At 42.5% G+C, this 25,748-nt stretch overlaps 1 protein-coding gene across 1 annotated transcript in view; it reads left to right on the top strand.

Annotated features, from left to right (window-relative positions):
• MPPED1 (metallophosphoesterase domain containing 1) overlaps positions 1-25,748 on the top strand; it is a 231,215-nt gene that overhangs the window by 44,611 nt on the left and 160,856 nt on the right. The window contains exon 3 of the mRNA XM_030215334.1: positions 13,415-13,640. Within this exon, the coding sequence (XP_030071194.1) occupies positions 13,415-13,640 (226 nt within the window). The remainder of the gene's footprint in view (positions 1-13,414; positions 13,641-25,748) is intronic.

Raw genomic sequence — 25,748 nt, 5'->3', positions numbered from 1 at the left:
TTAATAAAAGCTTACAAATGGGTATAAACACAATGCTTTCAAAACCGAAAACTCTAGGAATAAATAACCTGTCCACATTACTGCTAAGGTAGGTGACAGTTCACTGAATGAAAAACTTCTCACAAAAATGTAACAGCAGAGAGAGCACTGCAAGCACTCAATCTTAAAAACAACATCTAGTACGTTTCAATGAGATCACAACTAGACTCCCTACATATTCCAAAGGTGTGCAAGATCAACAGAAATAAAGCAAACACTTACCCATTTATCTGCTACTTCCAACTAAACTGATATGCATTAGCATTACTAGCTTCTGTGAGACCCATGACTCATATAGCATCATCATGAGGTTAAAGGTCATCTCTAAGCACATTGCAAGTATCTTAAAGGGCCAGATAGATATTTTACATTTGAGAGCCAGGTTTTAAAATAAACAGTGTTTAATTGTAAAATGTTCATAAAAATTACAAAACTGGTGATCTAAATTAATAAAAGCTTATCTAAACAAATGGCTTTATCATAGAAAAACCGAGTAGTCACTCTCTTGATTTAACCCATATGGTTTCACTGTATTAAATTTAAAAATAAGCCTCTGTTCTGCCTTTAACAACAATTTGTTGACATCTCCACCTCTCCAATGTGTTTTGATTCTCAATAATACAAGAAATCTCAATTCTTCAAAGGAGTGCATAAAATCATGCATATGTTCTACCAGTGGTTTTTCAAACATCTTGTTTTTTATGGCACTCTTATGTTCTGCAATACGTTTGTTGAATATACGTACTGTTTTACCAATATATACAAGTCCACAAGGGCAAATAATTCCATAGACAACCTGAGATGTTTTACAATTCGAATATTGATCTCCTTGTCTTGTGTCTGCACCCCCTCTGATTTTTGAGGTCTAAGAAGGAATGACTGATTTTCCTGATGTTTTCTTATCCTATGTATATGGTTGTATGTTGTTTATTCAGGTATAACTTGCATGCTATTTTCTAAAATTGCAATTTAAAAAAAAGGAAATCTGTGGTCAGGTCTTCTTACTATCAGTTACAGGTGATTCAGCAGTTAACGCCTCTCTTACGCAAATTTAACTCAGTAAAGGGTATACACGCTTTGATTACCAGTAGATTGGATTACTGTAATTCACTTTTTCAAGATTTAACTCAGGTTAGCCTGAGGAGACTACAGTTGGTTCAAAACACATTGGCATGCTTAATATCTGGACATATAAAGACTGACCACATTTCTCCTGTTTTAGCTGAATTAAACTGGTGCCTGTTACAGTGAGAATTACATTTAAAATATTGTGCCTCATGTACAAGGTTTTTCATATGGACTCTCCTAAATATCTTTCAGATGTCATGCTTCAAAACGTGTCCCAGCACTCACTATGTTCATCTCAACGTCCTTTTCAACTTCTTCCATTAACTTTGGCTAAACTGACTTCAACTAGAAGATGAGCTTTTTGTTATGCAGGACCTCTCTTGTGAAACTCTACCATCAGAAATCAGTGTTTATATTTATTATAAAAACTTAGTATACCGCCTAGCTAACAAAGATCAAGGCAGTTAACATAACAATAAAATCATAAATTTAAATAGATTAGCTGGTTTTCATAAAGCCTTAAAACAGCTCTTTGTGAATACCTTTGGAAGTTCTTAAAATTATAAAGATGAAAAAAAAACAATTTAATTTTAATAATCGCTATGTTTGTCAGGGCCGTGCCAACATGGTAAGCGAGGTAACCATGGCAGGAGGGCGCCGTCCTCTGGGGGGTGCCCCGCCGCGCCATGCTTACCTCACCCTCCCGCGTCCCAACTGCCCACCCTCCTCTCCCCCCCAACAAGATCCCCCTGAAACCTACCTACGTCCGGCAGCGAAGCCTCAGGAAAGATGTCAGGAAGTATTTTTTCACGGAGAGGGTGGTGGATGCTTGGAATGCCCTCCCGTGGGAGGTGGTGGAGATGAAAACGGTAACGGAATTCAAACATGCGTGGGATATGCATAAAGGAATCCTGTGCAGAAGGAATGGATCCTCAGAAGCTTAGCCGAAATTGGGTGGCGGAGCAGGTGGGGGGAAGAGGGGTTGGTGGTTGGGAGGCGAGGATGGTGGAGGGCAGACTTGTACAGTCTGTGCCCTGAACAAGGCAGGTACAAATCAAGGTAAGGTTTACACATATGTTTGTCTTGTTGGGCAGACTGGATGGACCGTGCAGTTCTTTTTCTGCCGTCATCTACTATGTTACTATGATGACAAGGAAACCATCTTTTTCTTTTTTATATATTTTATTTGTTTATTAAATTTTGAAATTACATATCTCAATATCAGAGATACTCAGAGAAAACATACAAATATAGTAGGAAATCTTCCAAACATTTAAAAGAAAATATATATCAATCTTTTACCCACCTTCTAGAAATCAGAAACCCAAGATTTAAGAAAATACATTAATCAGAAGAAAATAAATAATAAACAGGAAGATGCCCCCTTTAAATTCTGTCTCCAGCCTGCCATACTTTCAGGATTTAATCATGACATTCATTTCCTCTTTAGCATCTAGAAAATCAGTTAGCTGTTGTGAGTCAAAGAATTGAAACTGTTTACTTTAATGCAATACATAACACAAACAAGGAAAACGTAATACAAAATTAGCCCCTAAGGCTAACACTCTGGGCCGTAAGGCCAAAAAAGGATTACGCTTGTGTTACCCTAGAAAGGTCAGGAAATACACAGACTTTTGAACCCAAAAAAAGCCTCTCCAAATGTTTGAAGGAAAGTCTCAAAATTGCATTTCGATCAGGTTCCAAAACAAAAGTGACCAGCATAGTAGTTCTCTGTGTAATCACTTCTAAAGAGGTTTCCAAAAGGAGGTAAGATTCATTTTATCCACTTCTCGCTTATGAGAGAAATCTCCCATAGATCTTCCTGAGCTCCAGGTATATTGAGCTCGTGTAATAGGTGGAAGTGAGTCTCCAGCCATCCCCAGGACCTCTATTAAATATTTTTTTACCATGTCCAAAGGAGCAATCAATGGTGACCTAGGAAAGTTGAGGAATCTCAAATTAAGCCTTGATTTTCCAAATATTCTAAATGTTGATGCAGAAAATTCTTATCCTTAATTAAGACTGGCTCTATATTTTCTAGGATTTGCATTTTAGATTCCAAACTTTCAACCTTACGGGAGAAACTACACTGGCTCCCACTCAAGGAACGTATCACTTTTAAAGTATGCACCTTAGTCCACAAAATCATTCACGGTGAAGCCCCTGCATTCTTGTCCGATTTAATAGACCTGCCACCCAGAAACGCTAAAAGATCGTCCCGAATCTTCCTCAATCTCCATTTCCCTAAGTGCAAAGGCATAAAATACAAAGTACTGCACGGATCAACCTTCGCTTACATGAGCACGCAATTCTGGAATACATTACCATGCAACCTGAAAACGATCTACGAACTAACCGACTTCCGCAAACTACTGAAGACTCATCTCTTTGAGAAAATCTACTGCAAGAATCAAAACACATGAAGTCCATACACACTAATAGATACGCATCAATACACTCTCTTCTGAATTCTCTTCCCCCGTATCTTCACCACTCTTAAAACTCTACCCACAGATAAAATTGTTTAGACATTTATGTTCCCTTGATACTATTTTATCGCCCTCTGTATTCCCCACTGTTATATTCCATTGTTCTTTCCTAAATGATGTTCTATTCCCAAATGATATCCTGACTTTACTCTGTCTTCCCATAACTCTTCACAATGTAACCCATAATCGTACTGCAACAAATTGTATTTCCATCATTCACAATGTATTGTAAGCCACACTGAGCCCGCACATAGGTGGGAAAATGTGGGATACAAATGCAAATAAATAAAATAAAAATAAACCTTCGAGGACTGCTGAGCAGTCACCTGTGCTTGAATCAAGACCACTTCTGAAATAGCCTTTATATGTTTAGAATTTTCTCTTATCACAGTCAGCAAAGAAGAATGAGTGTCATGAATCTTGTCCCAAAGTGACTCTAAAGTCACTATGGCTGGTTTAACTTTGCCACAAGATGGTAAAGGGAGAGAGATTAGCTTTCTACCTGAGATAGAGTACTTACAATTTCTGGAGGTAATATCCTTATAGCTGATTGAACAATAGTCTCTTGCCGAGGAGCCATGATCTCTTTTGCTGGGGAAGCCTTCCTTCCTTGCAAACCAGGCTCCATGGCATTAGCCTCCCTGGCTCCAAAAGCCTCGACCCTTCCCGGCTGTGGTGGAGCCGTACGTTCTTCGGGGCTCAAAGAAGCCCCATTCGTGCTGCTCACTGACGCCAAGGTGTCAGTTCGTTCAGAAGGAGATGTCTTCAAAGGGACCGCAAAAGCTCCAAGAGAATCCAGCATCATCTGTCTCATCGATGGAACCATTTTGGGAGTCGAGGGATGCTCCCTAACTTTCCCTCTCCGCTTGCCCATCGAAAACCACGGGCTGGGAGGTACTCTGTGAGAGGTACGCTGGAGTTTCAAAGGAGCATTTGCTGGTCCATCTGCCTCAAATCGCCATCTTGGATTCTCACCATCTTTTTCTTTTGATTTACCCACAGGAAAAAAAAAGATTTTAAATGCTCCCTGGTTTCCAACCTAATTAAGGTTTTTGAAAAAACCTTTGTATTAAAAAAAAAAACTCTGAATGTTGAGCACCTGATTTTCATAACATGTCTGGCCCTTTACTAGGTGAAAAACTCTCTGCACAAATAGAACACCTGCTAGGGAGTCCCCATAATCAGCCCCTCCAAATGATGCACTGATTACAATTTAGAACATATTGGGGGGCGCTAGTGAGCTCTTGACAGGAATGGTTGTCTAGCCTGCTCTCTCCCTCCTATCATAGCTCAATAATCGTTCAGATTCTGGAATTTTATCATCAAAGCTATCCGAATTCGTCTCTTACTTTCTACCATCATGTCAGGAACAAGATCATCTAAACAAGACTTGTCTAACACCCTGATAACTGGATCTAAAAGATCAAAAACCGATCCTTCCACACCAGAAAAAATGATGCCTTGCAAAAGCTCTTCTCATGCCTCGGATCCTATGCTAGAAGAACTCCGTGCACTCCGTGAATTAACATCCAAGCATTTCGAAACCACCTGCAAATTCCAGAACGAAATTGCTTCAATTACCTCCTCTCTAAATGCTTTTCAAGTAAGAATCGAAGACTTAGAACGACGCTCTGAACAAACTGCTCTCCAGCTCACACAAATACAAAATGCATCTAATAATCGCTTTAAAAAACTAGAACCGGAATTAGAAGATCTCTCCAATCGCTCCAGGAGAAATAATATTCGTATTCTGGGTCTCAGAGAAGGACTAGAAGGTTCTAACATGACTGACTTTCTAACCAAATGGATTCCTGCCATCCTCAATCTCACCTTTGATCCACCCTTGGAATTCGAGTGGGCCCAACACACACCATCACAAATGCGGCTCAATCAACCACATCCGAGACCAGTAGTCGCAAAGCTTCTTCGATTCCAGCAAGCGCTGCAAATCCTTACGACAGCACGTACAAAATCTTCGCTCCAAAATGAAAGCAAGAAGATTCTAATTGTTCCGGAACTGGCTTAAGTTACAGCCAGAAAAAGAAAAGCTTTCCTTGAAATGCGACCACGACTGAAACTCTTAGGAGCTCGATTCGGTCTTCAATACCCAGCGCGTATGACAGTAACCATTAATAACAACACCAAAACCTTCGACTCTCCAGACTTGTTGCAAGACTTCATCAATCTACTTCAAAATCAAGGCATGGCATAATGAATTGATAAGCATGATCTCTACCTGCTTTCTCTTTCGTTGCTGCATGGATTCTAAGATAGCATGCCATACTATTTCAATTTATTTGTTATCAAGCATGCTAACTCTCCTTAATAAGCATGCTTAACAACCTATAAACACTGCACGCTTTGTTACCTTTCTCTCCTTCTCATCTTTATTATATTTCTGTATCTTGCAAAGCATGATTATCCAAATGGATAAAACTTATCAGCGGTTAAAATCTAGTTTAACTTACTTATTCTCAGTCATCTCCTGCTGATTGCATGTATGATTACACGTTTCTTATTTTTCTTAAATATGTATTCATTTCATGTTAAATAAGAACACATAGAGGGGCATAATTGAAAGGGATGCAAAGAATTCTTAAAACTCTGGGATTTTCACGCACCTAATACTCAACCAACACACGTAAAGGGACACACACTAGACATCATTACATACAAATTCGACTCAGACTCAACTCTCCTACTTACTGACACAAGATGGACACCCACACCATGGACAGACCACCATAAAGCATATGTCTCCCTCCACTGGCGAAAAATACACAGAAATGCAGTCAACAAACATGAACGAATAACATATACCACGAGAGGAAAAATAGACCCCACAACATTCTGGCAACAGGTCTACCAAAATGAATGGCCAACAAATACAGACACCATACAATTCCTCCAAGAATGGGACGACATATGCAAGACAACATTAGACACAATTGCCCCAATCCAAACCAGAAGATCATATAGGAAAAAATCAAATCCATGGTTCACCGAAGAGCTGAAAGAACTGAAAACACAAGTCAGAAAGCTAGAACGCGCATGGAACAAAAAGAAAGATGAACATACACTGAATGCCTGGAAATCACTTCAGAGGAAATACAAATACACCATAAAACAGACTAAAAGACTACACTACAAAACAATGATTGGACCAAACTACAAAGACACACACAAACTCTTCCACCTTGTAAATAAATTGCTAGACACCACACCAGTTACAAACAACAGCAAAGATACACCAGGGGTCGACGACCTTGCAAAATACTTCAAGGAGAAAATTATACAATTACGACTTAAAATACCCACCAGCCCTATTGAATACGCCACACTCCTAAATTGTCTAGACCCAGAAGACGAAATATACCCAGCAGACAGGATCTGGACCGAATTCGAATTACTGTCAGAAGACCTCATCTTTAAAACGCTCAAAAGATTCGCCAAATCCTAATGCAAACTAGACGTCTGCCCAAACAACCTCATGAAATCAGCTCCTCAACAATTCATAGTAGACCTAATGAACCACTTTTTCCATTATGGGTTGAGGACGTCCACATATTAGGCATGCCCAAGTCCCGCCATTGCTGCGCCTCCGATATGCCCCCTTGAACTTTGGCCGTCCCTGCAACGGAAGCAGTTAGGTACGTCCAAAATTGGCTTTCGATTATACCGATTTGGACGACCCTGGGAGAAGGACGCCCTTCTTCCGATTTGTGTCGAAAGATGGGCGTCCTTATCTTTCGAAAATGAGCCTGATACTGTTTATTTGAAAATGCCTATCTGATATCAGCATCATATAAGATCCAATTATTTGCATGTTAACTATTTCTCTTTATAGATTGTTTAAGGTTCAAAATATTCAACTACCTATATCTCATAGTTCATTGCTTTTAGTAAGCGTAATAGTCATAGCTGTTATATGAAATGTTTACCCCTAATTCTTACACACACTACTACGCTACATAATTGTAGATACTTAAGGTCAAATCTCTTCATTAATGGGTTACTCTCACTATACATTTCTAATTTGATCTACCCTTAAACACAAGATAATATCTTCTTTTATATCATCTCTCTCACTACATTGGCCATTCTCACCACTCCACAATTTCTATTAATCTTTTTTAGTCACTCTCTACTCTCTTTATTAATGTACATTTAGTATTATAGATGGCAGAATCTTTCTATTATCTTAATCTCATAGGAGGGAATAGATTCTTGCTGGACCCCCCCCCCCCCCCCCCCCCCCCCGTCTTAGTCACTGGTTCCAGTATATTTTTCTTTCTATGTTGACTGAGCATTTTTTTGCTCTTTATGTCGTTTACTGTTAATACATTTCTGAGGCATATATCTCCAAAACTATATTTATTACATTTATTACACTCACTTAACTTAAGCAATCTCCTCATTCATCACAGTACTCATCTCAGCTCTTCTCCCCATCACAATGGCTAATACCAACTCATTCAATACACTGACACTAGTTTCCTGGAATGCAAATGACTTAAGACATCCAATCAAACAGAAATAAGTATTCACACACCTTACAAATTTAAAACCCTCAATAATCTTCTTACAAGAAACACACATTCCCAACCTCACCAACTTTAAATCTGCCTTCCCTTGGATCTCTTACACTATCGATGCCTCATCAATTGGCCGCAAACATGGGATATCAATTCTATTTCACAAAGACCTAAATGTTAGCACAACAGAGCACATCAGTGATCCAGAAGAAAGATGGGTAATTGCTAAAGTAACATTATCTAATGAACAACTCATCTTAGTTAACCTTTATGCCCCTAATTTAGATTCCCCAGAATTTTTTACCTCCCTTTTTCAAACAATCGCCTCCTTTGCTCCCTTACCTATCTATATTACAGGGGACTTTAACTTTCCTCTAGACATCTGGATGGACAAACATACTTCATCTTCAAGAAACATCCCCAAAGCCAATATCACTTTACGCTCTTTAATCACTCAATTCAATATAGTCGACCCCTGGAGAATTAATCACCCGACTATCAAAGATTACACACACTTCTCTTCCTCCCATTCTAGTTTCTCCCACATAGATTACTTTTTAATCTATGCATCTTTACTTCCATCGGTCTCTGGAACCACAATCCAACCAATTGTAATTTCCGATCATGCTCCTATAACGCTTTCTCTCCCATCCAAAGTGCATCTAAGTCTCCCAACTGAAAACTTAAATTGAAATTATTAGCTGATGAAGATGTTCAAAATCGAATCAAAAAATTTATTAAAGAATTTTTTCACTTCAATCTCTCTGATGACATCTCATCTCTAACAATATGGGAAGCTTTTAAAGCCTCACTAAGAGGCAAATTTATTTCCATCTCTGCATATAAAGAAAAGAACATTTCAATAATCTTACAAACATAGAAAATAAATTTTAAGAACAAGAACAACTCTATTTTCACACTAATGATAAGTCAATACTCAATACTATATATCAACTAAAATACTCTCATAATAAGCTACTTAGTGAACATGCCAATAAATATTATTCCAAAGGTAACAAAAGTAGCAAATTACTAGCTAACCATTTAAAACAGAAAAATACTAAAATTCAAATACCCTCAATTAAGAATACAAATAATAATATTATTACTTCACCTTCTGATATACTAAAATCCTTCCACCAATTTTATTCTTCTCTCTATCAATCAGATACCAGTGGAGACCTATCAGATATAAACAATTTTCTCATCCCCAGTGGTCTGAATCTGACAATAAAATCCTAACAAAAATTATTGATACTGATGATATTATACAAGCTCTTAAGGATCTTCCCTCCAATAAAGCTCCAGGTCCTGATGGTATTCCTATAGAATTTTACAAAGCCTATAAACCTCTCCTCAACCCTATCCTTAGCAATTTATTCAATTTCCTCTCTCCAACCACAGTTGCTAAAAGCCGTTTCTCTGAAGCAATAATTACAGTTATCCCCAAACCAAATAAAGACTCACAATTAATTCAGAACTATAGGCTCATTTCTCTCTTAAACACAGACTACATGATTTATGCAAAAATTCTTGCTAATAGAATTAAAAAAGTTATTAGTAAAATCATATGCCCAAATCAAGTAGGATTTATGCTGGGCAGACTCATCACGGATAATTCAAGATTATTCTTTCATCTTTTCAATATTGCCAACTGTCTCAATCACCCAGCTTTAGCCATTGCTGTAGACACTGAAAAGCCATCTGACAGAGTAGAATGGTCATACCTTTTTCACACTATGAAATGGTTCGGTGCCAGCTCAGAGTTTATAGAAAAAAACTAAAGTATTATATACTCACCGGATTGCACATATTATAGCTAACAATCACCTTTCTGATTATATAAACTTATATAGAGGCACTCGCTAAGGATGCCCTCTATCTCCCTATCTCTTCAACATCGCTCTCGAACCCCTTTTACTCTCAATCATCTCCCATGAAAAAATAACAGGCACACAATATAACTCCTCAATATATAAAACTTCAGCATACGCTTATGATATCTTATTATACATAACTAATCCCCATACCTCTCGTCCAGCTCTTTTCTCATTAATTGATTCCTATTCAAAGATCTCAGGTTATAAGTTAAATCAATCCAAAACAGAAGCACTTTCTCTCAGTCTTCACGCCACTTCAAACTCCATCTGACCATATGGATTAATCTGGTCCCCTTCCAAAATTAGATATCTAGGTATTGAAATTAGTCATACTCTGACACCTTACATATCAATAGTGAAAATATTTTAAAATTTCTAAAACATTTAATTTCATCTTGGAACCCTCTACTTATCTCTTGGTGGGGAAGACTTGAAACAATCAAAATGATGATTTCTCCTAAAATCAGCTTCATTCTTAGTATGATCCCCTTTCTTTTCCACAATACCTTCTACAAACGAATTGATAAACTCCTTTCTCTCTTTCTTTGGAAAACTAAACCCCCAGATATATCCGTGATGAAACTTAAAGCCCCAAAAGAGAAATTTGGAGTCTTTTTTCCTGATTTTCAATTATATCATAAAGCATTTATAATTCAACAAGGTTATCACTGGTTCTCCTCCCCAACTAATTACTCTCCTTTATGGCTCCAATTAGAATCATCTCTCCAATTCCCACACACCTTTTATTAACTATCACAATACCCCATCATCTAAAAGATAATCTGATACTTGCCAACACCAAATCCTGTCTTCAAGAACTCGATAGTACTTTAGATATACCTGTTCACAAAACTGCACACATTTCTCTCTGATATAATCCAGATATACAAATCAACAATAATATATGCCACTGGCCAGCACGGTCAAACAACAACATATGGTCTCTCATTGACATCCTGGACCCCACACATAATACTCCTCTGCCATTCCATAAATTACAATCAATTTTCTCATTAACTTCAACTCAATATTTTAAATGGCTCCAACTAACACACTGTCTAAATAATTCTAAAATATTAAATAATCTAAGTTTTACCTCTCCCTCAATTTACCAAATAGCTAAAACCTCTTTAGATAAGGGACATGTCGCCTTATCCACTTACAAATTACTGCTTTCACACCAGGGGCATAGCTACATGGGGCCACGGGGGCATGGGCCCCCGTAGATTTTGCCCTGGCCCCCCTGCCACCACCCCCTTCGACCCCCCCCCCCCCCCCCCCCGCCGCCAACCCTCCCCTGCCACCATCGGGTACCTTTACTGGCAGGGGTCCCCAACCCCTGCCAGCCGAAGTCCTCTTCTCCGGCATGGCCTTGTTGCTGATCTGCAAGGGCAGGCCTCTGTTTCTGTGAGTCTGACATCCTGCACGTGTACAGAAGCCTGCCCTTGCAGATCAGCAACGCAGCCGCGCCGGAGAAGAGAACGTCAGCTAGCAGGGGTTGGGGACCCCCGCCAGCAAAGGTACCCAACAGCAGGGGAGGGTTGGCAGCAGCGGGAAGAGGGGGTCGAAAAGGTTGCCACTGGGGGGGGGGGGTCAAAGGTGGTGGTGGCAGCGGGAGGGGTCAGTGGCGCCAGGGGGGGGCTAAAATGTGCCCCCTCACCTCAGGCTCTGGACCCCCCTCCCACCGAAGTCTGGCTACGCCCCTGTACAGATATATAAATAAGACCTCCATCATATCATTATGGGAAACTGAAACCAACACTATTATTCCTGATTCTTCTAAAGATCTCCTTTGGTCTTCCCTTGTCAAACCATTATCTTCAGCTAATTTTTCACAATCCATGCTCTTTCTTTACCACAGAGTTTCTTGGACCCCCAGGAAAATGCATATTGCTGGTTTAGCCCCTTCTAACATATGCTGGCATTGTCATTCTTATATAGGCACCTTAATCCATATGATCTATGAATGCCCCCAAGTCCTTCATTTCTGGACCTCTATATGGAACATTATAAGCAAAATTTTCAAACTCAGTTGCTCATTATCTACCTTTATAGTGGTTTTCAAGTCTCACTCTCCTTTTATCACTCTTACCATTAATCATAAACCACTCTTTGACATATTAATAACTGTTGCACAATATCTAATATTGATCAATTGGAAGAACTCCAAGCTTTTAAATGAGCACTTATGGTGGCAATCAGTACTACTGTATCACAAATTTGCAGCTGCCACCTTAAATGGTTCTCTTCATAAAAAGCTCCTAATCTGGTCCCCTTTAAACAAATATGTTGTTACTTGATTTACTACAATAACAAGGTTATTCTTCAACATTCAGAAATAGATAACTCTACATTTATTACTACTGATATTATTGTAGCTAATCTTTATTGCTATTCCTATATATTTTTATAACACAATCCTCTGATGTATATCCATATTTGTATTTATATTGTTTTTTCCAATATTGTTTATGTTTGTTTGTTTTCCTGTGTTATAAGTTTAAAACTTCAATAAATTCTCATGGAAAAAAAAAGAACATAATACTACTCTAACGGATAAAAGGTTATTAAGTTCTGACAGTTCCTCTGTGTATATCCATATGCTGCACAAGCCGGCATTTTTGAAAATACAGATGAGATCAAATGAAAATGTCACCAACAATAAAGAACGACAACATGGATGCAGCAGCAGATAGTTTTGTTTGCTTTATTTTGGGTGTACCAGGATGGAGGCTACGGGGGGGGGGGGGGGGGGGGGGGGATGGGGGAGACAGCTTCAGCTTTTTGACGTCATTCTGTATCGTTCTCAATCTAACCTCCTTGGTGACAGCAGGATTGTGACTGCAGTAAACTAAGCTGCTGTGAAATACTGCATTTTACCACAGCTTAGTACAGTGGTTCCTAAACCTGGTCCTGGAGGCACTCCAGCCAGTCAGGTTTTTAGGATATCCACAATGAATATTCATGAGAGAGATTTGCATGCAGTTGAGGCAGTGCGTGCAGATCTCTCTCTTGAATATTAATTGTGGATATCCTGAAAACCTGACTGGCTGGGTGCCTCCAGGACCAGGTTTGGGAATCACTGGCTTAATAGTATCTCCCACCCTTAGCGTTTGGTTGCAGGAGAAGAGGCCCTCTCCCTATATCCTTTCTCTGGAGGTCAAATCAGCTGATATATGCAACTAGATGATTTACAATCATAACTCAGTTGAAGGATATTCCTTTGCTGGCTCTTTGACAGAAATTGATTTTTTTACATTGCTATAATGTTTCAGAATGTATAGACAGATACAACTCATTTAAATGTCTGGATCTAGGTATTACTGAGCACATTTGTGCTCTGTTGACTTCTTAGATTCTTTATTTTAATATCCTTTGTTTTTTGTTTGTTTGTTTGTTTTAGGTAGCCTGCCATATGAATATAAAATTGTGATAGCTGGAAATCATGAACTCACATTTGACCAGGAGTTTATGGCTGACTTAATCAAACAAGACTTCTACTATTTTCCTTCTGTGTCTAAATTAAAACCTGAAAATTATGAAAATGTACAGACTCTTCTTACAAACTGCATCTATCTTCAGGACTCTGAAGTGACTTTGAGAGGATTTAGAATATATGGCTCCCCTTGGTAAGCAGGTCTTTTAAAAGCTAATTAAAAAGTTAGCATCTGTTATGTTATCAGATGTTTTATACCCACTAAAAGTGTCTTTTTGTAGAAATGATTGTGCCATTACTCAGATGTGGGGCTGCTCTTGGGGCGGGAGTGGGAAAATTGGAGTGACCACCCAGGGCTCTATAGCCCCTTGCTAGCACTTCCCTGTAACCCGACATAGAATTCAGACATGGTGTGATTCTCTAGTTTTTCACCTTCTCCCTCTCACCAGCAGGAAATATAAAGGAGCAACACTCTTACTTGCTGCTGTCTAATGCTATTCTGGCATGGGAAAAGCAATGTAGGAGTGTATCCTGGGTCACCTTTGTGAGCCTGAGGCCAGTAGCATAGCCATATTGAGGGCGCGGGAGGAGCAAAGAACAGACATCCAATGGCGCTGGCGTGCATTTCAAATGGGACAGATCACATTAAAAATAGGCACCGGTACCATTGGAAGTTCGTTTGGGGGAGCAGCTGCTCCCCTGGTGACCTATACACCTCTGCTAGAGACGTAGCTTATGCTCTAAACCGTGCTCTGAGCCATGCTGTCATGGTTTCTGTAAAACTCCCTGCTTTGCAGTTTTGTGGAAGATGTGCTGTGCCATCAAGGACAGCGCTTGCCATCTTTGTCTGTTATTCACTGTGTGGACCTGGGGCGAGTGAGGTTCCCAGCTATAGACAGGTTAAACAACCTTGGGAGGCAACATTGTATCTGCACCAGGTAGAACCAGTTCTACCCTGGAGAGAGGAGGAAGCAGCTGGACCACAAACTATACTGGATGGTTTTTTGTCCGGGCATCTGCTTGCCAATCTTCAAATCTCTGCTTAAAGCCCACCTCTTCAATGTCGCCTTCGGCACCTAACCTCTACCCAGGAAATCTAGACTGCCCCAACTTGACATTTCGTTCTTTAGATTGTAAGCTCCTTTGAGCAGGGACCGTCCTTCTTTGTTTATTTTGTACAGCGCTGCGTAACCCTAGTAGCGCTCTAGAAATGTTAAGTAGTAGTAGTAGTAGGTAATGAAGAATCAGAGTCACAGCTAGTCAGGGGCACTGTTACTGTCCTGTTTGTAGTCAGAAAGATACTCTGAGGAGTTGCTGGATGGAATTAATGGATTTACACCTGATTGACCCACTAGACTCTGTGCCACATAAGGATAGCTAGGTTCCCAAACTCTCTGATAAAGATTGTCAGTGCAGCCACAGAGAAAACACTGCAGGCACAAGAAGAGATTTATGGTGCTTGGACCCCATACGCAGGGCCGTGCCTAGGGTCTCTGGCGCCCCCCTGCAGACTATCAGTTGGCGCCCCCCCCCCCCCCCCCCGGTGAAAATGATCGCTCACCACTTGCCACACTGACAGGAATTGTCAGCAATATTCTTAGAAACAAATTGCTATACATTGCAAAATAAGATAGCAGATGTAAATTCTCAAAGTGGACATATTCCAAACGCTAAAATGAAAATAAAATTATTTTTTTCTACCTTTGTTGTCTGGTGACTTTCTTTTTCCGATCATGCTGGCCCAGTATCTGAGTCTGCTGCTATCTGTCCTCTTAACTCCATTTCCAGGGCTAATTTATTTCTTTACTTTCCTCCTTTCTTCTTCATTTCTTGCTCTATATCCATTTCCAGCAATTTCTTCTCTCTCCCTGGGTCCTGCCCTCCCATCCATGTCCATTCTTGTCCCTCTCTGCCCTTCCCTCCTCCATCCATAGCTAGCAATCCTCCTCTCTCCCCTCCCCTCCATTTCCAGCAAATTGTCCTCTCCCTGGGCCCCCATGTCCATCCTTGTCCCTCTCTGCCCTTCCCTGCTGCATCCATAGCTAGCAATCCTCCTCTCTCCCCTCCACTTCCAGCAATTTGTCCTCTCCCTGGGCCCTGCTGCTGCCCTCCCATCCATGCCTGGCATAGGCGGTCGGTGGCCCAACTGTTTGGGGAGGCTAAAGGGGGCGGGGTTAGGGGTGGGCCAGGGGCGGAGCTTACCTCCATAAGTGTTTGACAACACACAGAAAAAAAATAAGTAAAAATAAAAGTCACAGTTAATACCTTTTATTAAATTTAGATATTAGATATGTATCATATGTCAAAGAATAAAGTGGTTGCTCAAAGCATATACTAAACACAATCGCTCAACTGCAAAACACTATGCACAACTTTGTGCAAAAACACACTCAGAACCTTACTGTACCATAAATATTACACTGGGAAGACCCTAATACACCAATATACCACCATACGGAACATGCAGACCGTCAACAATATGAAACAAGGGATCATAATATCATGATACGTGTAGAGCCAAAAAAACACCCTTTTAGGGTGGCTAGTGTTCACAATGAGCTCCTTTTATTAACGACCATATGTAGATCCTTCAAGAGGTAGTGTGTCATGATTTACGCTGTATACCCTTTCTGGTGTTTTGGTGCCAACTTAGTAAGGCCAACACACAATCTCTCCACTGCAAAACACTATATACAAACTTGTGCAAAACACACTCATAGCCTTACCAAACCATAACAGCACTAATTCCAAGGACAGAACGAGCTACAACCTTTATGTGTGGAAAGGCAGCACTATAATTACACCGGGCTCTAAAACACCAGTACACAACCTAGTGAAACCAAAATAAACAAAAAGGGCTGCAAATACTTCACGCTAGCAGAATACTGCATCTTGATCACACATGAAAAACACATGGCTTAACAGATATGAAGGCAAAATACAAGAAGTCAGACTCAGCATGCAGCAATACTAGAAACATTGAAACTTACATGCAAAATATCACAGATGTACATTTCCAAAAGCTGACATATTCCAATTAATAAATTTTGAATAAAAAATGTTTTCTACCTTTGCTGTCAGAGCATTTAGTTTTTCTATTAGCTTTGGTCCCAGTGTCTTCTTTCCATTTAATATTTTTTTCTCTCATCATGTCCACCATCTTTCTGTGTCCTTATGCGTCCTGTCTACCACCCTATCCTTTCTCCAGTTTCAACATCTGCCCTCAAAGTGTTCCAATCCAGCCTTTAAATTCAGCAATTTCCCCTCCATCCATATAAAGCATTTCTCCTCACTCCCCTCCATCCATGTGCATCTACAACCTTTGTCTTCTCTTCCCTCCATCCATGTCCAGCATTTCTCCTCTCTCCCTTCCACTCCATCCGTGTGCATCTCCTTCCTTTATCTTTCCTTCCCTCCATCCTTGTCCAACATTTCTCCTCTCTTCCCTGCCCTCCACTCCATCCATGTCCAGCATTTCTCCTCTCTTCCCTCCCCTCCATCCATGTGCATCTCCTTCCTGACATCCCTCCCCTCCATCCATCCATGTCCAACAACTCTCCATTCTCCCCTTCCCTCTCCTCCATCCATCCACCCATATCCTGCAAATTTCCTCTCTCCCCTGTCCCCATTCATCCATCCATGTCCAGAATTCTCCTCTCTCCCTTGCCCTCCCCTCCATCCATCCATCCATGTCCAGGAACTCTGTTCTCCCCTGCCCTCTCCTCCATCCATCTCCAGAAAATTTCCTCTCTCCCCTGTCCCCATTCATCCATCCATAGTAACATAGTAGATGACGGCAGAAAAAGACCTGCATGGTCCATCTAGTCTGCCCAAGATATGAGTTTATCTTGAATTTGTACCTGTCTTTTTCAGGGCACAGACCGTATAAGTCTGCCCAGCAGTATTTCCCGCCTCCCAACCACCAGTCCCGTCTCCCATCACCGGCTCTGGTACAGACCGTATAAGTCTGCCCTCCCCTATCCTAGCCTCCCAACCACCAACCCCTCTTCCCCCCACCTGCTCCGCAACCCAATTTCAGCTAAGCTTCTGAGGATCCATTCCTGCTGCACAGGATTCCTTTATGCATATCCCACGCATGTTTGAATTCCGTTACCGTTTTCATCTCCACCACCTCCCACGGGAGGGCATTCCAAGCGTCCACCACCCTCTCCGTGAAAAAATACTTCCTGACATCTTTTTTTTTTTTTTTAATTATTTTATTTATAAGTTTTAACAAATTATTACAAGAACACTTGGTTCCTGACATCTTTTTTGAGTCTGCCCCCCTTCAATCTCATTTCATGTCCTCTTGTTCTACCGCCTTCCCATCTCAGGATCCCATCTTCCCATCTCCCATCATCCATGTCCAGAATTCTCCTCTCTCCCTTGCCCTCCCCTCCATCCATCCATGTCCAGGAACTCTCTGTTCTCCCCTGCCCTCTCCTCCATCTATCTCCAGATAATTTCCTCTCTCCCCTCGATCTATGCCCAGCAATTCTCCTCTCTTCCCTGCCCTCCCCTCCATCCATCCATGTCAGCAATTCTCTCCCCTGCTCTCCCCTCTCCCCTCCTGTCCAGTGATTTCTTCTCTCTCCCTGCCCTGCATCCATACATGGCCAACAATTCTCCTCTCCCCTGCCCTCCCCCCTACATGTGGCAGGCTGCAGCGTTTTTGCGAGGCAGCTCTGGCTCTCCCTCCTTCCTTCCTTGGTTCCCGCTCTGGCTCCCCGATCGGCAGCCCCCCCCCCCCCCCCCCGCGTGTTTTAACCTTTACTCGCCGACGTGGGAGCGATGTCAATCAATGAAGAACGTAGAACAGACTCGCTTCCAGCTTCTCTCTTCACACAGTGTCCCGCCCTCGCGGGAACAGGAAGTGCATCATCGCTGACGCTGAAGGCGGGCCACTGTGAAGAGAGAGAAGCTGGAAGCGAGTCTGTTCTACGTTCTTCATTGATTGACATCGCTCCCACGTCGGAGAGTAAAGGTTAAAACACGCGGGGGGGGGGGGGGGGCTGCCGATCGGGGAGCCAGAGCGGGAACCAAGTAAGGAAGGAGGGAGAGCCCGAGCTGCCTCACAAAAGCGCTACGCTTGTGAGGGCAGCAGGGAAGTCCACGATTGGGCTGGGGCGCCGGGGCGAGGGTAAGCACCGCGGCGGCGCCCTCCAGAGGTGGGCGCCCCCCTGCGGCGCTTACCTCGCTTACCGCATCGGCACGGCCCTGCCCATACGCTAATGAACTCTGACCTTCCTGGCTGAGAGAAGAAGCATTCCTTGCATTCTGGACCAACTTGTTTAGGCAAACTAAAGAGGGAAGAGTGAATTATATCTTACCTTGGACTCGGTGACCACAAGGTGTGCTTAGATCACTCCTATGGTTTGGATGAGGGTGGACTGACCATACGGGCAACCAGGCAGTGCCCGAGGGCCCAGGGCAGTGGGGGGTCCAGTTCTTCCCTCTTAAGTAGGGCTTTTTTGTGCCAGTACCTTTTTTACCTGCTCCCCATCTATGACAACTGAACTGGGGGAGCCACAGGTGCCGTGGCAGCTCCTTCCAGTTTACTTTTCAACTTACTTCTTTCACACTGCAGCAGCAGCATTTCAGAGAAAGATGCCTGTGCCAACCCCGGAGTCTCCTCTCTGCCACACCCTGCCCCCATGATGTAACAGTCAATGCCAATAAGGTTATTCTCCATATTGTTTACAAACATCCGTCAAGTTGTGACCCCCGAAGAAGGCACAACACCGAAACACGGACCGTGTAGGGTCTGAACGGTATATGTGACTGTCATTTTTTTTTTTAATTTGAAAAATATTTTTATTTAGTCACATTGTTCCTAAATACATACACATAATCAGCTAACAGCTGTACAACAGATACAAATAGAGTGAACTGCAATATAACCAATTGAGAACATAAAGAATTTTCTCCCCTCCCTCCCCCCTCCCTCACTTTAAGGCTGAATACTCTGTACATTAGTAGCAGCAGTCCATAAACGTTCTAAGTGTGTCCACTCCTCCGCACCAGGGTCAAATCTACCCCTCCGTCTGTCCGTCAGTTGCTCAAGTCCCATTATATTTCGGAGCCTCGTTTTCCAATCTACAATCGTAGGGCCCACTCTCTGTTTCCAGTGGGCTGCTATTTCCAGCTTCGCGGCTGACAAACATAGTCTTTTTAGCCGCTTCTGCCATTTCTTGCCCCTTTTATTTCCCCACCCCAGCAAACACCACTTCGGTTCTGCAGGAAACTGTGTATCCAAAATAGAAGTCAAGCATATAATTATTTCTTCCCAAAAAGAGCGTACAAGAGTACAAGACCACCACATGTGTAAAAAACTACCGAGGTCATTTTCACATCGCCAACACCGGTCTGAAGCAGTAGCATACATTCGTTTTAACCTATCTGGCATGTAGTACCATCTGCTTAAAACTTTGTAGGCATTTTCCTTTATTAATACACATACAGATGCCTTTTTTACCTCTAGGCATACCCTTTCCCATTCCTTCACACTCATTTCACAATTCAAATCGCGCTCCCATGCTTTCATATAAGGTAGTTTAATCAATGTGCTGCCTCTAATATAATTATATAGTCTGGAAATGCCTCTCCTCCCCACCTCCAGTGTAACCCAGATGTTTTCTAAGGGCTCCTGTTCCCTCGGGTCAGCTTGTAACCACCCCTGTTTGCTCATATAGTGTTTGACCTGCAAATATGCATAATTATCAGACTCCCGCAGGGCAAACTTCCTCCTTAGTGTCTCAAATGTTCTTAGTGTACCATCTGACAACAAGTCACGGAATCTCCGCAGGCCCTTTCTATACCATTCATGAAACGTACCCCCCACTTCTCCAGCTGGGAACTCGACCTCATGAATAATATGAGCCATTGTTGAGGTTTTAACTCCCTTCTTAAATTTGCGTTTCAGCACATCCCATGTATGTAACAAATGCCCTATAAAAGGATTTTCAGTTCCCCTACGGGAGGCGCACATCCTTCCAGATCCCCACAATCCCCGTTCAAAATTACACCTAGGCTCCAAATGTTGCTCTAATACAGCTACTGGTACCCTTTCCCCCTTACTCCATTCCGCCACCTGCTTTAATTGTGCTGCCTGGTAATACCATGTAATGTTGGGCATCCCCCTCCCTCCTTCCTCCACTCCACTCCACATAATTCACTTGGATAACCTCGCCCTTTTCTCTCCCCAAGCAAAGTTTGACATATCAGACTGTAATCTGTTCAGGGTACCTGAAGGAACTTCCAATGGCAGCGTCTGGAAGAGGAAGTTCATCTTGATAACCGCTATTCTGCCCCACCATGAAAGCAACCCATTTTTCCATCTACTTAAGTCTGCTCGAAGTTCTCTAAATAAGGGGACATAATTAATCCCATATAAAGATGCAAGGTCCCGAGGAAGACTTACACCAAGATATCGAAAGCTCTCTCTGGCATGCTTAAAAGAAAATCTGGTTAACAGATTCTCCAGATCTAAAGTGGGACCCGTAATGCCCAACACCTCAGACTTATCATAATTAACTTTAAAGCCAGATATAGCTCCAAACGCCCTAAGCTCCATACATATAGAATGTAGGGTCTCTTCCGGGTGACTTACATAAAAAAGAATATCATCTGCAAATAACGCCACTTTGTGCTCTCGATCGCCCACCAAAATCCCCTCAATGCTGACTGTCTCCCTAATCCTCTGCGCCAGCGGCTCAATCGCCAGAGCAAAGAGCAAGGGCGACAGGGGGGCAGCCCTGGCGCGTACCACGCTGTATCCGAAACTGATCGGAGTATCCCCCATTAATTTTTATACGAGCTATTGGTGTCGCCTATAGCCCCTTAAGCCATGTCAATACCCCTGGGCCAAACCCCATAGACTCCAACACCTCCCACAAGTAATGCCACTCCACCCGATCAAAGGCCTTTTCTGCATCCGTTGTTAAGAGTACAAAATCCCCACCTCGACGTTGGGCCTCCCATATTATGTTTAGAGATCTCCTAATATTATCCGCTACTTGCCTGTGCGGAACAAAGCCTGATTGATCCTCATGAATTAATTGGGGCAGAAATTTATTAATCTGCTCCGCCATAGCCTTGGCCAATATCTTAATATCTATATTTATAAGGGATATAGGCCTATAGGATGCACACAGTGTGGGATCTCTCCCCGGCTTGGGAATCACCGAGATTCCCGCTTCATACATACTCCTCGACAAAGTCCCTGATGTGAAGCACTCATTCCCTACCCGTACTAACAACGGCCCTACCTCCTTGCTCATTAACTTGTAGAATTTAGCCGTGTACCCATCGAGTCCCGGCGCTTTCCCTCCCTTTAAACCTCTAATAACTCTTTCTATCTCATCCAATGATATGGGCTTGTCCAGTGTATCTCTTTGCATCTCGGTTAATTTCTGCAATCCCAACCCGCTTAAATATTCTTTAATCTTTTCCCCGGATTCCCCATTTTCCTTAGTATACAAAGCTGCATAAAATTGGGCAAAACGGTCTCTAAGTTCTTTGTCTTGATATAGCAATACATCCCCCTCCCCCTTGATTTTCATTATAGTATTGCCCACCCGTCGCCGGCGAAGGCAACGTGCCAACATCCTCCCCGACTTATTACTATATTCAAAAAACTTTTGCTGAACTAACTTCCTTTGAAAATCCATCTGTTTTATTTGAATTTGATGCAAAACTGCCCTATACTCCCTCAGTTCTGTAAGTTCTTCAGGGCATTGTCCACCTTGATGTTGGGCCTCTAGGGTCGCTAATCTTTGTCTTACCTCTAATTCCCGCCTTTGACCCTCCCTCTTCCTTTGACTGCCTTTTTTGATCAGATGTCCTCTCGCCACAACTTTAAGAGCATCCCAAAGCGTCCCCTCTGCCACTTCACCCGTGTCATTGTAGGCTAAATACTCTTGTACCACCCTCCGAACTTCCTCACATTCCTCCACTGAGTCAAGTAGAGATTCGTTCAATCTCCAAAAAGTGTGACCCCTTTCTCTCCCCAAACCCCTCCAAGAAGCCCAGATAGGGGCGTGATCGGACACATGGATACTTCCTATACTAGAGTCTCCAACCTCCCCCCAGATATTACGGGAGCCCCAAATTGCATCAATCCTTGTATACGTTTGTTGTGCATGCGAATAGAAGGTGTATGTCCTCTGCCCAGGGTGTTGCAATCTCCAAACATCTATCAAATCCAGATCCCTGACCAGACTCAGTAATTTAGTCGTATTTGCCGAAACTCCACCCTTTTTTTTGCCTTTAGAGTGGTCTAGGTCTGCTAGAGCCCAATTGAAATCCCCTCCAAGAATCACTTCCCCTCTCACAAAATTTGTCAACTCTAATCTTAATTTTTCAAAGAATGCACCTTGTCCCTCACTGGGTGCATAGATATTAACTAATGTGATCTGTTGTTCATTGATCTTTCCCGTGACCGCAATACATCTTCCTTGGCTCTCCAGAAAAGTGTGCTCATGAACAAAAGGTACCCTGTCTTTAATATAAATTGCCAGACCTCCCTTTTTCCCCCCTCTGGGGTCTGTCAGTATATAGTTCTGACCCAGGTTTTTATATTGGATAAGCCGTACATCTTTCTTTTGGATATGTGTTTCCTGTAGTATGATAATGTCACACTGCATTTTATGAATCTCCCTGCATACAATGCTTCTTTTCTCAGGTGTATTCAAGCCATTTACATGCCATGAGCCCACTGTGATCCCACCCTCTCTCCCCCTCCCCTCCCCTCCTCCCCCCTCCCCCCAACCCTTCCCCTCAACTGGCCGCTACAACAAGCTGCCAGATTTTCCCTAAGAAAGTGTCGTCCCCAGGGGGTCCAGGCCCCACTTATATCCCCCACACCTTCAAACCTGCAACCACCTTCATTCATTCCAGATATATTCTATCCGAATCATACATATATGATCAATTAAACATTACCAACATGGTATCACTTACTACAAATGATCAAATGACCAAACTTTGCATCCGGGCACTAGCCCCTCTACATTTGTCCATTCAAGTGTCCCCTTGCTGCTCCAGACCACGCTCCTTCCTCACTCTGTTTGTGCTGTTGCCCCTTTTCCTCTGCTGAAGCCATCTGCCTGGACTAGGAATGTTCTCTCCATTGCCATCCTTAGGGGGAACTCGTAACTCCTCCGGTAGATCCGTGCACCCCATGTTCTCCAGGATTTTCCTTGCTGCAACTGGCTGTTGTATTTTCCTTGTCTGATTCCCCACCGTGACCATAAGACCACTGGGGAAAATCCATCTATAACGCAGTCCAGTCTTTTGTAGATATCTCGTCACTTCACGGAATTCCCGCCTCTTTTGTAAAGTAGATTTCGCCAGATCTTGAAAAATCTGTATTTTAATGCTCTGCCATTGTATGTCTCCCAAAGCACGAGCTTTCCTCCAAACAGTCTCCTTCACCTGAAAGTCATGGAAGCAGGCAATGATATCCCTGGGGTTCTACCCCTGCTGTGGTCCCAGACTCCGGTGTGCTCGATCAATTTTAATTTCAGTCCTATCTGTACTCTCCTGGGGGTCTCTCCCTTCACTTAGAATAAAGATGCAAATCTCTTGCACCACTTTCGCAGCATCCATATATTGGGCCTCCTCAGGCACTCCTTTAAAGCGCAGATTGCCCCTTCGAGAGCGATTCTCTAGATCTTCCATCCTAATCTCCATTTCTTCGCGCTGCTGTTTCTCCTCTTTAACTCTTTTCGCCAGGCCCTGCACCCCCGCCTCCATCTCCTCCAGGCGTTCCTCAGTCTCACCCATGCGGTTACCAATGTCTTTTACTTCTTCACGAAGTTCTTTGACAGCAGCGTGTATACTATTTCTAGTATTAATCATCTCCGATTTCAGCTCCTGGAACCATTTGATAATTTCGCTCCTCTCGAGTTCCACCTCTCTGCCGCTCCGTTCCTCAAGTTCGTTATCTGACTCGGGGTCCTCCGGCGCCATTTTGTTTTCGCGCGAAGGCAGCACCGCCGATATTCTGCTTCCCGCTTTCGCCGATTCAGCCGCAAACTTGAATTTTGAAAGTTTCTTTCTGGCTGCCATATAGTCTGGTAAGTTCAACCAATCGTCTACGGAAATGAATATCAATCTAATGTGGGGATTTAACAACTGATTTCTTCGCGTCCCCGCGGAGCTCCGAATTTGAGCTACCGATCACATCGGTGACGTCACTTCCTCCGTGACCGTCATTTTTATTAAATTTTATTTGGAGAATAAACTTTGTTTAAAGATTTTGGACTTCCAGTTGTACTTGGAACTATTTCTTCCACCCTTATTCTCTTCCCTTGACTTTTGTGGAAGTTCTTTCCAGCTTCTGTTTGATTTTTAGTAACTTCCTGTTTCTGCAGGGGTGCAGCAGAGAGGAGACTCACAGGCAACTTTCTCTGATACCCTGCTGTGCAAAAGTAACAAGTAGAAAGGGGGGGGAAGGGAGATGCCAGATCAGGGGGGGTGGGGGAGGTTTGAGAAACATGGAGATGGGTTTTAAAAGAGACAGATATCTTAGCTGGGCACTGGCAGCTTACAGACAGGGGGAGAGATAGGTAACAGGACCTGGGGAGGAAGGCCCAATGATCCTTATTGCCTAGGGATCCAGATCACTGTCAGTCCGCCCCTGGTTTGGGTTGGGTAGCTAGAAATCTATCTTGTAAAGGCGGAAAGGCTAGTTTGGCTTATGTGGTCTGTATCTTTTCACTTGTGCTGACATTTGTGAATAATTATCTCTTTGGAAAATCATTTATTATAACTTCCAGGAATTATTAGTACACTTTATCAAATGAGAGCTATTTTGTGATTTATGTGTTACCAGAGAAATATTTTTTGTATGCTAGTTTTATTTTTGTACTGATCCTTGTTATCTACAAAAAAACATTTATTATCTGTGTCAGAGCTTGCATAGTCCAAACATTTCATCCTGATTCTGAAGGGATACAACAGCACCTACACCTCGCCTATTTGGAGACTAGCCAGCTGAACAAGAAGGTACCCTTATCCAGATGGCCTATGGAAGGAGGAGGTAAAGAAAGAAAAACACCAGCTGGATGGAAGGAATGAGAGACAAAAAGAAACCAAAAGGGGGTAGAGGGAGAAAAGCACTGTGGACAGATTGCAGGAGAAAGGTTGAGAGAGAGAGAGAGAGAGAGAGAGAGAGAGAGAGTGAGGCATCACTCTTTTCATCATCTCCCCATCTAGCCCCAACTGTCAAACTTTGCTGCCTCCTCCTTGCCTGTCTTTTGCAGGCAGCTGAATCCTAAGTCACAAGACAGCAGAGAGC

The sequence above is a fragment of the Microcaecilia unicolor genome, chromosome 9 (assembly GCF_901765095.1).
Source record: "Microcaecilia unicolor chromosome 9, aMicUni1.1, whole genome shotgun sequence".
Taxonomy (NCBI): Eukaryota; Metazoa; Chordata; class Amphibia; order Gymnophiona; family Siphonopidae; genus Microcaecilia; species Microcaecilia unicolor.
The sequence above is the reverse complement of the archived record's forward strand: the minus strand, read 5'-3'. Positions and strand labels throughout refer to the sequence as shown.